We start from the raw sequence: 16,531 nt of genomic DNA on the forward strand, positions 1-16,531 counted from the left end.
AAGATTTTTTTTTTTTTAAGCGACAGGTCAACATTTTCCTAAAACTGAAGGTGTACATTTATAAAGCCTAAACAAATATTTAAGAAAATTTCTCAAGGTTATTAATTCCAATGGAAATACTTTCTTTAAAAAAAAAATTTGCAACCACACATTGCAGCATTTGCTCATACATGAAGACTAGCAAAAAAAAAAGATCAAAAGGTAAAAATAAAACTGAATTCAAATTCATAAGCTTGCATTACCCAATCTGAGAGAACTTGAGAAATATACAAAGAGCTTGAGCAGGGAGGTATACAAACGTCTTAAAGCCCCCTTAAGTACGCCTCAATCCTGCAAAGGTTTACATATGTGCTTAATTATGCACTGAGTAGTGCCACTGAAACCAACGGCATGTGACGTAAGCATGTAAATACTTGCAGAATTGGGCACTAAAGTGTTATTAGTAAAAACATTTTTAATACAGTATATAATTCTAGTTTGCCAGGTTCCTTTAAAAAAATAATTGCATGGAAAAAAAAAGTGTATGTTGCAGCAACCTTAAGCTGTATCATAGGACTATGATTTACTTCTATTCTCAAAACAATACTTAAAAGGAGAAAGTGATCTTGGAATAAAAGAGTTGATATAAAAAGTAAACATTCAGATTCTATGATGATGGGCATACTATAAAACGCATATGGCCTTGATCATGAAAACATGCACACTAACTTTACACACATAAGTGTTTGTATGACTATGGCCTATATTAGCTAAGAGTTTTAATTAAAAAAAAAAAAAAAGGCATTTCTAGCCATGATCCTTTGATTGCCATGAAGAGTATCAATAGCATAAGGTCAGTGTTCTTTTCTGCACAATAAATCCTAAATCACTGCTGTAGCTTCACCTTTACTATTTACTGGTGGGAGCACTAGCGCATAATGGTTGCAAGTCTTTTTACTACCAAATTATCTAGTCTTCTTTTGAGAAGAATTAGACATGTTTTAAAAACATGAATGGCCAGTTTGCATTAGTGCTCCCACTGTTCCTTGTACTATTCGACCAACACCAGTTCTACACCAACTGCAAGGAAGATTTCTGAAAATACTCAGTGCAGAAAACCCATAGTACATTATGGAAAGAAGAAACATCAGAAAAAATTGCAAATGTAGCCTCTGAGATTATTCAGATCAAAAATCAACCACAAAGTTCTACATTGTCTTCTGTGGAAACACTTAGAATCTATACTTACCAAGTGCACAGCAGTCCTCTCATTTCCATCACAAAACAATGAAAATGCATTTTTTGTAATCAAGTAGGACCCCAATACTGCCAACAAGTATCTTTACTCATGAACATTCCATCGAAATCATGAACTACTCAAATGTAGACAATGCTTGCAGGACTCGTTTTTGCTGGATTCATTGTTATCAGAGGGTCTATACAGGCATTTTATTTGGTGTATTACATTTGAAGCAACAGAAAGCTGAATGCCTATTTTTTTCCAATTATAAGTACATTATTCACTAAAATCACCACCAGTAAATTACTTTATTTCATACCTTGCTATCCGATTAATATACTTGGCCATACAATTTTGTAGGTTGATAAATGATGTGATGAGTAATCCTATAGACCTTATACAGGCAAAACTTCCATTGATTTCAGAAAGTTTTGCCAGAGTTAGAACTGCACAACGCCTTGAAGAAAATATTTATGAATTGTTACATGCCTTATTTCATAAGTAATATTTAAAGAGGCACTTGTCAACTAAGAAAAAAAATTATATTCTCTGATTTTTTATCCTGTTACTGTCACAAATAAAGTTGAATATTAATATAACAAAGAAATAATGGGGGAAGATTACTTTTCTCTTAATTTGTGCACTTGACAGCACTATGTAGATAATCAGAGTATTATATATGTAAAATATATATTACATTTTTACATATATGTAAAATATTATAAAACCATAAAAAGTATCAGGGAAGTGCACAGCACAAGTAGCACTAGAAACTTCTATTTCATTTTTTAAAAACTGACTAGATTTACTCTTGATGGTGTCCCCTTGAAGAAAAACATATTTTCAATGTTTAAGCATTTTCATTTACCTGATTTACACTGTAGCTCTGTATCAAGGGCCCCAGACAGTACTTCCTCTATTTTCTGAACTATCTGATCATTCTGAAGACTCCCAGCACCCGTAACTGTGTCATCTGAAGTGTTTGCTTGCTCAGCTGGGATTGTTTCACCATTCTGCTGGCCTTCTACCTTTCCACTAACCGAGAAAAATATTAACAAAATTCAAGTAATTTCGAGCTTTATTTTTATTTTTTAAAGGTAATGTATTCACATTTCTTACAGCCAAACTTCTAAAGAATATTTTAGCTTCCTGAAGAGGCCTCGCACTTCAGTGAAATATTGTTTGGTTTGTTTTACTTACTGCGTTCTTAGACAAAATACTTGGTTAGCCACTAGAATTATGCCAAAGGGAGGAAAATATTTTCTCACTGTTTCATCCCAGGCATTTTCACAACACAGAAATTTCGCTTACCTCCCCCCTCCCCTCGCCAAAAAAAAAAAAAAAAAAAAACCGCCCACCCCACCAAGCACTCTTTTCCAGACTGAAAACACACCAGCGTGCACGTGTTGTGAGGACCATCAAAGCACTGCGAAATTAGCCCACCCAAACTTGTTATTTTCACTGAAAAACTGGACCGCCCGGAGGGGCAGCGGCCTGGTTGCACCATAACCGGATGTCGCCGCTGCGCGCCGGGCCAGGGCCTGTCTGTTCGAGTGACCCGCAACGGCCGCCCCTCCCCCACCTAACTGCCCCTAGTTATCCCTCCCCACCCCCATCCTCCCTCCCACTGCCGCCTGGACACCTCTCCCCGCCCCCACCCCGACTCCGCTCCCACTAGGCTCCCGGCCCTCTCCGCCTGCCCCGCGGCCCCGAGCCGGCTCGTTACCCGCCCAGCTGCTGCTGCTGTTCCTGCTCCTCCTGGATCTCCCGGAACTTGCTGACCACAAAGGACCGAAAGATCTGCTCGATGTTAGTCGCCATGACAGCCCCACGGCTCGACTCCCCGTCCATCCGCAACGCAGGTCCTCCACTACCCCACAATGCACCAGCGCAAGAAGCAACAGGCCAGCCCCCGCTCTAACGCGTTTCCTTTATGCCCTCCCGCCATTGGTCGTCCTCTGTGGCACCAGAGGCATGACGGGACGTCAATCAGCCGCTCTGCCCCCACAGGGAACCATAGAGCACAGGCTCTGGGGTGGGGGGGGAAAGGCCCGTGATGTTCCCCTCCCCCCGCAGATGCCTGGGGAGGAGGATGGGCCCTGGCAGCCATGTTACTGCACCGAGTCCTCTCCCCCCCTCCACGCAGGGCGCCGGTGGGCGCGGGGGCCGCGTTGCCCCTCCACCCACGGGATGAAACGCGGCCCTCTCACTCCTCCCCCACCGGGCCAGTAAACGGGGCTCGGCCCGGGCTGTCCCGGGATCGCGTCCGCCTGTAGGCGCGCGGCGGGGACTCGGTTGCCTGCCCGCCCGCGGGAGACCCGCACGCCCGGCACTACTCACCTCCGCGCAGGCCGGGGATCCGGGGCTGTGACCGCCTGGAGCCCGAGCCTGCCGCCTCCGGCCGGGCCCGAGCCCGCCGCAGCCAGTGGGAGCTCCGCCATGGGGCTCAGGCAGCGCCGCCGCACCAGGGCCTGCACTGCCCGTGCGCGAGAGAAAGACGGCGGGTGACCGCTGCAGCCGGGGGTGCGGCGCGGCTCCGTGCGCTGAAGGCAGCACACACACACACACACACACACAGAGCAGCTGTGTAAAGTCACGCACAGGGCAGCGCGTGTTTACAGAGAGACCATGTGAGGGAAAACCCAGCTCTTAGGAAGCCTGGATCTGACCAGCGTGTGCAGATTTGTCGGGGGGACTGGAATCCAGAACTAAATTCAGATAAATAAATAAACCCCAACCTGAAAGTCAGCCTCTGCCCTGGCTCCGCCAGCCAGACAGTGCCTCGTTTGGGAAATGTTTTACTAGAGCATCACTGCAAGCGGATCAGCTGCACTAAATCCAGCTGCCCTTGTGGCAGATATTTGGGGATATTATCCCCAAAGCACTTTCTCACACACATTTTGGTGTGCCACTGATGCAGCCTTACCCCTTTCCTTATTTGGTCTGTGAGAGAAAATAGATTAGGTGATGGCATACAGATATGTGATGATTCTGTATTCTTGGGTGACAAAGTTAAATTTTCAAATATTAATTTACCCAAAGTAAATTCTATCCATTGTGTATGTCCTCAAGACAAGCTGTATGTGTGACCCTTTCTGGAAAGCCAACTTACACTAAGTTGACAGCAAATCAATTGCTGCTGAGATCTTATTTATAGTCTATGCCATGGGACAAATTTAATACTATTTGTTGCCCCCATGATTTGATGATAGTGTGGTTATATGCAGTATATATATATTACTGCAGAATGCGCCCGAATGCTAACTGAAAAATACTGTGTTTTCAGCTACAAGATGGTTAAGTCCAAAGCAGACTGTGAAGAGTTACAAAGGGATCTCACGAAACTAGGTGACTGAGCAACAAAAATAGCAGTTTAAATTCAGTGTTGGTAAATGCAAAGTAATGCATATTGGAAAGTATAATCCTAACTATACAGACAAAATGATAGTGTCTAAATTAGTTGTTACCACTCAAGAAAGAGATCTTGGAGTCATCATGGATACTTCTCTGAAAACATTCGTTCAATGTGCAGCAGCAGTCAAGCTAATAGAATGTTAGAAACCATTAGGAATATATAAGAAAACAGAAAATATAACGCTGCTATATAAATTGCCCACACCTTGAATTACGGCATGCAGTTTTGGTCACACCGTCTCAAAAAAATTATACATGGAAAAAGTACAGAGAACAGCAATAAAAACTATTACGGGTATGGAACAGCTTCTGTCCAAGGAGAGGTTTAAAAAGACTGGGACTATTAATCTTGGAAAAGAGACAATTATTGAGGGAATATGATAGAGTTCTATAAAATCATGAATGCTGTGGAGAAAGTAAATAGGAAAGTGTTATTTATCCCTTTGCATGACACAAGAATCAAAGGTCAACAAAATTAATAGGCAGCAGGTTTAAAATAAAAGGAAGTACTTCACACAATGCACAGTCAACCTGTGGAACTCACTGCTGGGGGATGTTGTCATGGCCAAAACTATAACAGGTTTCAAAAAATAATTAAAGTTCATGGAGGAAAGGTCCATCAAGGCTATAAGCCAAGGTGGTCATGGTTGCAACCCCATGCTCTGGGCGTCCCTAAGCCTTTGACTGCCAGATGCTTAGACTGGAGAATGGGATATATAAATGGACAATTGCCATGTTCTATTCATTCCATTTGAAACATCTGGCATTGGTCACTGTAGGAATACTGGAGACTGGGCTAGATGTTACTGGATCTTTTAGCTTATTGCATATAACCACGTTGTCATCAAAAGGTCTTTATTATACCATAATAGAGCTATTCAGTTTTTAATAATTATGCAGCACCTATAACTCTGACAGAGGCACCTTTGATAAGTAAGAATTAAAGCATTTGATACTACTCTGACAATATCACACATTAGACAAGAATGAGAAGATTACCAAGAAATCTCATGGGTGTGAAAAATTGTCAGACTGAATCATTTATTTAAAATCTTGCTCACATAGACCTCGTCTATACTGAAAAAAGATGTTTTGTTTCAATTGAGTTAGCGCAATCAAAGTACCTTAGCTCAATTGAAAACTGGGCTTAACACTAGTGTAGACAGTGTAACAACTTAATCTAGATTGGTGGTAAATGAGATTTTCAACTGAATTGAACTAGTTCCATGAAGCAAACTCAAATTAAAAATATATATATTTTTTTACTTCATACAAGGCCATAGTGAATATATTTAGATTAATTACTGTTGTCCAGTTTAGGGCCCAATACTGCAATTGTTTATGCTCTGGAGTAATTTTTCTCCCCATAGTAGTTCCATTGAAGTCAGTCGTACTACTTACAAGACGAAAGCTACTCCAGAGCTCTATTGTGCGATAATTTTTTAAACCAATGATTATTTGAGTTATACATATATGTAAAAGTATTTAATAAACTGATATTTTATTTTGATACTCATAATTTTAAAAGATCTGATGCAACATGATACTGAGCCTTTTCAGAGCATATCATTTTTCATGCACACACAACTCCTATTTGCATTCAGAGGAATTACTTACTCTTATCAAGATATGAGCAAAATTCAACAAGGAATGAGTCCTTCACAACTATATTACGACTCTTGGAAAGCAAAGAAACTGCAAGAAGATGAATAACACCTTTCCACAGTGTTGCTGGAACAATTTTTATAATGGAGGTGCTGAAGGTGGAAACCATGTATTTGGGTTCGTTAATACTACTTCTAGACAGGGGGTGTGGCAGCACTCCTAATTCCAGCACCTATGCCTTTGTAACATTTTAATGCTAAATTTAACATGCTACAGTATCCCCACAATTCTTCATAATTAAAGCTGATAGATACAATAAGTATAGGATATTAATTATTTGTTGATATTTAATACTATAATATTCCCAAGGGCATTGCCCCTAGTCAAATAGTAAGCAGTACTAGTCTTAGTAGGGTATCATCCAATTAACTCATTAACTATCAATGTTTCACTATAGAGTGATGTTATATTTCCTCCATTATATGATATAATCAAATAATCTAGAGATGAAAAAGATATATTAGCTGTAGTCTGTAACCTTACAATGCAAAATTATTCACTGTTGTACATTTTCTGGTGTTTGTCTTATCTAGTTTTAAACATAGTCAGGATGGGGCTCAACTAGTTCCCTTGGGAAATTATTTTACTGTCTATTAGAGTACCACCCGGATAATGCAATCAGGTCTACATAGGCAGATCACTAAATTTATGAAGAGGCCCACTGAAGTTAATGGGTCACACCATGGATACATTGATCCTCCTGTCCAGAGCTCCTTGCAGCTCCAAAGCCTGTATGTGTCCAAAGAGCTGCCTGCTGTAAATAAATGACTCTAAAATCCCTGACTTCATGCATAGATACTGTGAACTGTTAGTGGCATTCAGTATCAGCTTTCTATTTCTTATTTCCTTAATTTATTAGTATAAAAAGTTCTGTTTCTCCGTTTACAATCCCTCCCATACATTGCTTTTTCCTTTCCTCCGCCTAAAGGGTTAATCAAGCACGAGTATTTCATGCTGCTAGAGAATTCTGGGAACTTGTCTGTTGTTTGCCGAAATTGCTGTCAAAGGTCTAGTAGTCTGGCGGGCGGACGTGCTGTGCTCTCTTGTTTCAGTAAGCGTTTGGTTCATTTTGTAGAAATGTGTTCTATCTAACGCATATTTTGCATGGATGCTAGCGGAGTTGCACGTGTAGGTTCTGCAGTGAGGCATTTGAAAGAAACAGTGTTTTAAGAGACAGATTTGTAAGAGGAGACTTATTCAGTGATCTCGGCCATGTGCTTAGTCTGTGCTGTTTGATCTTCCGTAAAATGGCTTTTCCTCTACACTGTTGGTGGAACAGCGTTTTGAATGTCAAACCATGCTTACTGTATTTATGTGAGCCCTCCGTTTCAACTGAATTACTTGCATGAGTAAGACGCGCAACATTTGTTCTTACATAACTATAACACTCGGGTGGGTGCGTTTAATTTAAACAGTATGGTGTTAGCATTGTAATTATTATAACTGCAAGCTGTTTCTTCTACTGCTTGTTTTATTATTTTTAAGGGCAATAGTGTTTTTTTTTTTAATTTATATGAATTTAAAAATAGCTGTTCTTACTCTTGGTCAGAAGTGCCTCTCAGAAACTAGCAATTTCAATTTTGTTTCTTTCGTTATGCACGCATACAGGCTTGTTATGTTAGTAGTCTATAAATGCTACACTGTTTTATTTTTTGGCTTTAAACAAGTAGGAAAATATTTGCTTTTTTAAAAGTGAGTATTAAACTTTTGATCTATCTTGGTTTGATCTTTAATCTACTTTTATTCTTTCTCCTCAGTTTGCAAATTTGGGGTATTACCAAAATTGATATTGTCCTCATAAATTCTTTAAATTCAGCTAAGCTAAGGAAGCTTGAAATTAGTGGTTAAATTTGCTGATATTTGTTATAATTTTTTAAGTATATTTACTTTCGATATGTAAGTATATACATTGACAATATTTATGCAGGAAGGAAAATGCTTCTTTTCTTTCTTTTATTCTCTCTAGACCTTATTTCTGCAATCTTTACTTAGGTCTGGATCCTGAAAGCACTCTGAAGTCTCACTAAATATAATTAGGGTTACAGGTTTGAGTACCTGTTGGGATGAGGCCACCAAAACACCCATTGATTTTTAGTACTATTTTTTCAGTGACTTTTCTCCCTAAATTAGGATGCAGAATATGGCTTCAGGTGACTGCTTGTACTTTAAGAATAATTTTGAGACAAGGTATAACTGTTCTGAGATAATGATCCGAGTTCCTTCTAAAAAGCTAATCCTTTTTTTCCCCCTGCCAAAGTAATTTTTATCATCTGTTGCTTCTGCCATATCACCCTGCTCTAGAGTTACTTTGCTGAGAGAGCACTGGACTGGGATTTAGGAGATCTGGGTTCTATTTCCACTTCTGGCACCAGTCTACTGGATGACACTTAGGGATTTCCCCTTACATAATCGGAATCATCAGAAGCTGGATTCATGCATCCTCTGTGCCCTGGGGGTGCTGCAAAGGGGCCCTAGAGGGGTCAAAAATCTGGACTGAGGTTTTTATTAACTCAAATGTGAATCAATAATTGTTGCAGATTATTTTATCTCATTTGTGTGGTGTAGTCAGTGGGGCAGTGGCATTGGGAGTGGATGCATTAATTTAACTGGAGACTGCCTTTCTCTTTTGTCATTGTGTGTCTGGCTACTGAGTATCCCTTCTCTCAGATCAGCGTCACCTAGCGTTAAATACATTCTCTGTCCTCCTTTCAGCCTCTGTGTCAAGCACTAATGGAGTGACTTTTGCAAAGTAAATCTTTAAAGCATGTATTTTAATTTCTGTGGCTTTTGTGATGACCTTGCTCTTCAAGTCTGTATTGTTCTGCTATGAGGTTCCATACACTGACATGGGAACATGCTAATTGGATTTAACTCATTTAGGAATAAGAGATAACTGCCTAATACATTATATTCTTTTTAAGAAGGGAAAAAATGTTTTCCTCTTAGATTACTATCCTTCACTATGGCCAGTCCCTTAATCTTTCTTCCCTTTTTTCTTTTACTTGCTTACCTGTCACATCAAATATTTTTACTATAATTGATGATTTTTCATTCTATCACAGGCTGATTAGACCATCTCTAGCACCAGTGTGAATTTTTTTTTTAATATTAGCTTCTTAATAGACACGTAACTTTGCAGTCAATGTATTTTAAAAATATTTATATAAATCTGCAGTGTCTGTTTCATCAGCACGTAGTTTTGGAAAGCTACCAGTTTAGAGCACCTGTAAATAAGTTTTTTAAAACCAGATTTCTGTAGTTAATGGTGAAGTATTTCACACTTAATTTTCTATACTCTTTTCTCCTCCCCCCCAGAATTCATGATTTATTCATGGTTTTTTCTTTATTCTTCAAATTATTTTTGTTTTAGTTAAAATGTTCCATCTTGGAAAGAGTCTTCTATTTGGTACAAGACTTTAAAATGTTATTGCATATAGAATTGAAATACCTTCTGGAAAATTTGCGGGATCTTCCTGCCCACAATTTATTATTAAGACTTTTTAGGTTTAAAAAGGTGCTTTTTCATATATATTCCCAGCATTATACCAAGTGATCCCTTTGCAGTGGAAGCCATGCCCTGAATAGTAACAATTCCCAGGGATTACAAGTTTCTAGTGTCTAGTCACCAAAAGGAGCAAAACTAGGTGGCTGCTATATGGAGAGAAGGTAGCAGGGTTTGAGTCAGGTTTTCAGCAGACTAACTACATTTCTTATGAAATATGGCTGATTTGGGAATGATATCAATACCTTGTCCTGCTGATTGGCTGAAAACCTGCTATCAGTCATAGCTGTCATAAGTCACTTTTTAACCATAGAACAATTTGTCAAGGGTCATGGTGGATTCTCCATCACTATTTTTAAATCAGGATTGATTGTTTTTCTAAAAGATATACCCTAGGAATTATTAGGGGAATTTCTATGGCCTGAGTTGTACAGGAGATCAGGCTGGATGATCACAATGGTGCCTTCTAGACTTAGAATCTATGAATTTTTCTGGGAGACTAGGTCTCTGACAGTTCTTTCTTACCCTTTTACATCAAAGTTCTGGTCTTTAGCCTTCTGTGAATAGAGCTTGTGAGTACGTACGTCCAACATGAATACTGTGCCGAATGCTTTTTGTCTGTGCCCTGCTTTGGGTGAAACTGTACACATGTACAAGAGTGGATTGATCACCAGCTTCTTCATGGAAGAAATACAGGAAGACAAATGGTATTCAAGTGCCATGTTGGTAAGATTACAACACAGTGCTGTTTTTTCAATTTTGAGTAAAATTCCTATTTAACTGGTGTCCTTCCTCCTAATGAATGTAAGATGGTTTGGACAGCAAAGACACAAGACCCCCTTATTGACCACGTGAAATGTATTGTTAAGCATTAAAAAGATTTAAACTGAAGTGACACTAGTTGCTTTCCTCTGCATGAAAGCTTTTAAAAAATTATTTTCACTATTTAATAATACTGTTAACTCTGTCTATTTGGTATGTGTATAAACTACTGCCTAGTATGTATTATGGTTTTAAAAAAATAAAACTCATTCTTGCCATTAGTACATTTTACATTCAGGCTTAGCAACACCAGTTTGTAGCTTCTTGCATTCTGCTCAAATTAATTCTCCTTTACTGAATGGCTTCTTCAAGGTCTAACCGATAGACTGGACTGCTGTGAATATTATAGATAAGTAGTTCTCAACCAGAGGTCGGGGGCTGCGAACAGGCTTCAGGAAGGCCACCAAACAGGGCCAGCATTAGACTCACTGAGGCCCAGGGCGGAAAGCTGAAGCCCCACCCATGGGTCTGAAGCCCAGGGCCCTTAAGCCCATCTCAGTGTTGAAGCAGAAGCCTGACAATGTAGCTTCATGGGGGCTCGCAGTGGTGTGGGGCCCCAGGCAACTACCCTGATTGCTACCCCCCTGACATTGGTCCTGGCTTTTATATGCAGAAAAACAATTGTGGCACAGGTGGGCTGTGGAGTTTTTATAGCATGTTGAAGAGGCCTCAGAAAGAAAAAAGTTTAGAACCCCGATTATAGATTATTTGGTCAATATCTTGGAATTTTACCTTCTTTTTTTTTTTTTTTTTTTCAGAAACTCCAAGTTAGAATACCTATTTGTTTCTATTAATTCATTTAGAAACTTAACGTAAAGATAAAATGTCACTGAAATGCTTAAGTAATGTCTTACTTACTACAGCAACTTGCTTCTTATTGTTGCAAAGGCTGAGCCTTAGCATGCAAGACTCTAAGCATTATCAACTCCCGTTGAAGTAATGTGAGTTAATCTTAGTTCATTTGGAGGTTTCCCCCAGCTAACTCTCACTGAAATCTATGGGAGTGTTTCCACTGATTTTGGAGGAATGCTGGATAAGACCCTGGTTCAGCTCCTTGCAGGACATGCTGCGCTTCGTGTTTGTCTGTAAAGTTTTGTTTGTAATGCGGTTGCTCTGTCCTAAAGATCAAGGTTGGAAGACATTTCCCCGTTTCATCATTCTGACACTTTCATTTTCATATAAAGTATTAAGAAGATTTTCAGACATCATTCGTGAGAAGTCTTGAGCTCTCCTATTTAGCAACACCACTAGACAGACTAGCAAATCATTCTTCATTAGTCCAAAGGGACTTTACCTTTGACATTTTCACATTCTTCAGAAACCTATTTAGGTTACAGTATAAAATGTCCTGTGATTAATCATAGCCAGGCCACTAGTGAACATTTTATCCATGTCATAAAACTATTGTGTAATTTGGTACAGTTGGTAGTCTGGAAAGGAGAGAACCAGGAATGGTATAGGAGGTACGTGCTGATGTGCATTGGCAGAACTCAGTGGGAAAACTTCTATGGGGACTGTGCTGTGCTTGGTTGAGCCAGTGCTATCGTTACCTTGCTCCCTTAATCACCACATTTATACCCAAAACTGCAGAACAATAATTATGTGAAACAGGCAAAAATGCCATCTGCCTTCTCAGTGAGTTCCTCTGCTGCTCTGCAAACCAAACCTGTTAGCTGATGAGTGTACGCAATGATGTTGTTGCTTTCCTAATCTGAATATTATTACTTTGGTTGTTTTGCGCAGACTGATGGCTGGTCAAGTGCTTGTGATTGGTGGTGGTGGCAGAGAACATGCCCTGGCCTGGAAATTAGCGCAGTCACCACATATAAAACGAGTGCTAGTCGCTCCAGGAAATGCAGGAACAGCCAATAATGGAAAAATTTCAAATTCAGGTAATAAATGAAAAAGAGAATCTAAAATAGTGTGTGTTTGTTTGTTTTTTTAAATGTATAGTACCAGTAGTTGAGCCTAAACTGATTCATTGGTAAATTTAGGGTTCTGTCTATTAGTGTCATAGGAGTTCTTATGTTTCAGACCCTGAATGCTTATAAAGGTGATGTTTGGATAGGGTGAAAAGTAATTAAAAAAACTTTACTCGGACTGTAATTTATCTTGTGTGGATTATTTCCCCCTCTGCACCAGCTCAGCTATGCTGGTGCTGCTTTGGGGATGTGGAAGCAAGCGACCACCCACTATCTTGTATAGCAAGAGGCCCTGCAGACACGGCTGTCTATAAAAGAAATGTCTGAATCCTGCCAACCCTGGATAATATCAATGTTTATTTTTAAGCATTTTTTTTAATGTGTTGATTTTTGACAGTTACAGAAAACCATGGGGTGGGGCCAGACAGTTATTTAATGACAGCAGATGTTGAGAGTCTAAAAGTTTAAAGCTTCATAACCGTTAAACACACATTGTCAACATGTCAAAAGTACAAAGTAAATCACCTTAAATCCAACTCTAATAACTTCTCAAGCAGCGTTTTTCTTACTTCGCTTATCTGTTAATTTCTGTTATGATGATGGAAGTATTTTGTCGGGGGGGGTGTATATAGTGAAATCAACATTTACCGATTAAAAATCTAAGCCTTCCTAGCCTGCCTATGACAGCTTACTCCCCTTATGCTTCCTTATTCCCCCTGCACAGGTGTGTAATCTGGGTCACACTTGTGCCCACAAAGAATGTTAGGTGTGTATTGAGATATTGCTTATTTAGTTACCTAAGAGATTAGCAAGTTTTTAAGGGTGAATGCTGTAGGTAAGAGAATGTTCTTTTCCACGTTTTACATATCGGGACATAATGAAGTTAGGTTAATTCTAGGTGCCTTTTTTAGAGGTTTTAAGTACCTATAGCATCAATTGGCTTGAATTGGAATTGGTAGTCATCAATTATAAAAGTCAGACATAAGCTATTTAAAGCTGAGCATCCAAAATTCTAGGTGGCTTTTGAAAATGTTGGCTTGAGTGACTTTCCTAAAGTCACGCAGTGATTCAGTGGGAGAGCAGGAGTAATTACTCAGTTCAGGAGAGGGAGCCAGGAATTACTTGCTGCGTTAGATCACACCGCTGAAGAGAATATTTTAATGACTGGCTTAAGTTTCCATATATTTCAATGAATATAGCCTTAAACTGTATACTTTGAAATATGTTATTACACATAAAATTTAGATTAATGCAGTATATGTGTAGATGCACATTATATACACACACATGCTGAATATATGCTTGTATAGCATGCAACTAAAATCTGCTTACCACCTCCTGTGAAAACATGAGCCATGAGAGATTTTACACATTCTGTATATAAAATAAATGCTCTAGATCAGTGTTTTTAAACTTTTTCATTTGTTGACCTCTTAAAAAATTTGAATGGAGGTGCGGACCCCTTTGGAAATCTTAGACATAGTCTGCAGACCCCAGGTTGAAAACCACTGTTCTATGGTAACGACAACCTTTTGTGGACCCCTTAGACATAGTCTGCGGCCCCCCAGACGTCTGCGGACCACAGGCTGAAAATCACTGATCTGTAACTTTCACTTCACCTGACGGTTCAACCAAAGAAATGCCATATTTTATTTTTCTCTGTCTTATTTGACCATTTGCAGTATCATCAGCCAAACAGAACAAATCTGTTGCTTGTCTTTGCAGGTGAGGGGAAGGGAACGAGCATTCACAGGTGGAAATCATATGATGCCTCTGCATCCACAATGTTAAATAAAGAGATTTGTCCCTGTGTTAAATCAAGTTAAAGCCAGCTCGCACGAGATCCAGATTATTAAATTAAATGTCATTTAAAGAATACTGTTGTAAGAATTGCTACACTTTTCTGTCACCTTCCCAGTTTAAAAAAAAAATGATGCATCTATCTACATACTGGAAATTCTGGCCCCAGTCCAACAAAGCATGAACATCATTTTAGCTACTTGAATAGTCCCCTCAAACACCCATTTAAGTACTTTGCTGGACTGGAGCTTCACTGAATGTGTGTGAAGGGGTAAATCCAAGCCCCTTCAGGCATTAGAGGGGCATAATTCACACTTCCTCACAAATCCAGGTTAATATTCTGTGGCTTGTGGGGAAAGGCTTTATCCTACTTCCCCACACTCCCTTGCATCTCTGTAGAGCCAAGACTTGCTGCTTGGGCCAGGAACTCGGTCTAGATTGCAGTGTGAGAGAGAAAATGAGAAATAATTACACAGAGGCACGTGAGCCTTATATTCTAAAGCATAGGGATTTAATCCTTTTTCCCATGTATCTCAATGGGAGTGTTGCCACTGACTTCAGTCTAATCAAGATTTGGTCCTGGACGTCTATCCTTCCCTCTCTTTTGCAGCAATGTACAGCAGAATGCACAAGATACCCTTTAATTAGCATTGAAGTCTCATGTCTCGTGCTTTTCCAAGGGAAATAATGCAAATTTAAAAAAATCAGTGTTCTCTTTCACAAAAGGTTTATAGTCTGATCACAGTTAAACAACACCTGTCTCTCAAAAAAAGTGGCTTTATGGGTGACTTATTTTTGGCAAGTCATTGAGGTACAAAAGGATATCCGATCTTTTAAAAAAAAAAATCTAATACCAGTTTTCCAGAACTTTAGTCATAGTGGCCAAAATTTTCAAACCTGGGTGTCTGAAGTGAGACTGCTAACTCCATATTTAGGCACCAGAATAAAAGTGCTTTGTTTTGCAAACATGATGAGCACCCATTGACTTCACTGGGATTTCTGGGTATACAACACTTCTAATAACTTTTTTTTATTCAGATGCCTGTATATGGAGTTAGGGGTCAAACTTTAGGCACCCAGGTTTGGAAACTCTATCCTGAAGAAAGGAAGACAGGCCAGAATACAATAATCATATGCCAAATGAATGGTTTCAGAAAGAATAAAAAAAATATTCCCTTTCAGCCTACACTGTCACGAAAATTATGTTGCATGTTAAACAGGTGCATTTTGGAATAATACATGAACAAAATGACTCCTTCATTGGTCGATCTTGCTGGGACATTCGTACATACAGTGGATCCTCTGCTAATATTTTCTGTGTCATAATGTCTGTTTTTAGCTGAGTCCTGCAGGAAGACAATACAGTACGAAGTATAATGTCTTGTTTTTTTTTCCCCGAGCTATTCTAACCTGTGCCAGTGCTGGGACAGAGAAAAAGAAACCCATAATCAGGTCTCTCTGACAGAACGCCTCTTATTTGGCTGCATTTAGTAGAAGCTGGGCACAAGAGAGAATCTCTCGTAGAGCTGGGGTGAGCACATAGCAGGGGTGCAGCAGTCTGACATGATGCTCTTATTTGCCAGTTGCAGTATTGCCAATCTCAAGGGTTTAAACAATCAGGATATAATTCTGTGGATTTAATTTGGTTTTTGTGGCAACCTAAAATACAGCAAAACTCTCACCTTCCTCAGTATATTTCCCATCCTGTAAACATACTAACGAGGGTGCTATGCTGCAACACTGCATCATGAAAAGAGAAAAAAGCTTAAAGCAAAATATCCCAGGACTAAAAGAGTGTGTGCTTTTGCTCTGTTTCTCAAATGATGAGAGTAGCTTCAGACTGCTATCACTCCCTTTGCAAATGACCAATCCAGCTCAGAACTGTGTGAGTTCAGGTGACTCACCCCACTGTTGACGTTGGATTTATTCTTGATAAAAATTGTGGAATAATATTGCCTTTTTGCAGAGCTTTCGTCACAAAATTTGATATCTAGTCTCTTGCAAGCTTTCTCTTTTTATTTTATATGTAAATCTTCTGTTCCTCATTGTACTCTCTGTTTAAATTTCTCTTGCATCTTTTGACAGCCATCTCAATCAGTAATCATGCCGCTCTTGCTCAGTTCTGCAAAGACAATGAGATCAAACTTGTGGTGGTTGGCCCAGAAGTTCCTCTTGCTGCTGGTAAAT

At 39.4% G+C, this 16,531-nt stretch overlaps 2 protein-coding genes across 19 annotated transcripts in view; one reads left to right on the forward strand and one right to left on the reverse strand.

Annotated features, from left to right (window-relative positions):
- Positions 1–3,894, reverse strand: part of SON (SON DNA binding protein) — a 68,728-nt gene extending 64,834 nt beyond the window's left edge. For 5 of the 14 annotated variants that reach the window (XM_030578695.1, XM_030578620.1, XM_030578629.1 and 2 more), the window contains exons 1-2: positions 2,946–3,429; positions 2,088–2,254 (exon numbers count right to left, since the gene is read on the reverse strand). In XM_030578695.1, the coding sequence (XP_030434555.1) occupies positions 2,088–2,254; positions 2,946–3,070 (292 nt within the window). In that variant the 5' untranslated portion in view covers positions 3,071–3,429. Of the gene's footprint in view, positions 1–2,087; positions 2,255–2,945; positions 3,438–3,559 lie in introns of those variants that run through there. The other 9 variants (XR_004002422.1, XR_004002419.1, XR_004002421.1 and 6 more) reach the window with 5 other exon arrangements.
- A 3,353-nt stretch (positions 3,895–7,247) lies between these two features.
- Positions 7,248–16,531, forward strand: part of GART (phosphoribosylglycinamide formyltransferase, phosphoribosylglycinamide synthetase, phosphoribosylaminoimidazole synthetase) — a 56,340-nt gene continuing 47,056 nt past the window's right edge. The window contains exons 1-3 of one of the 5 annotated variants that reach the window (XM_030578727.1): positions 7,248–7,349; positions 12,366–12,514; positions 16,430–16,525. In XM_030578727.1, coding sequence (XP_030434587.1) covers positions 12,370–12,514; positions 16,430–16,525 — 241 coding nt within the window. In that variant the 5' untranslated portion in view covers positions 7,248–7,349; positions 12,366–12,369. Of the gene's footprint in view, positions 7,350–7,405; positions 7,648–10,282; positions 10,527–12,365; positions 12,515–16,429; positions 16,526–16,531 lie in introns of those variants that run through there. The other 4 variants (XM_030578743.1, XM_030578718.1, XM_030578749.1 and 1 more) reach the window with 4 other exon arrangements.

This window comes from Gopherus evgoodei, chromosome 1 (genome assembly GCF_007399415.2).
Source record: "Gopherus evgoodei ecotype Sinaloan lineage chromosome 1, rGopEvg1_v1.p, whole genome shotgun sequence".
In the NCBI taxonomy this organism is placed as follows: domain Eukaryota; kingdom Metazoa; phylum Chordata; order Testudines; family Testudinidae; genus Gopherus; species Gopherus evgoodei.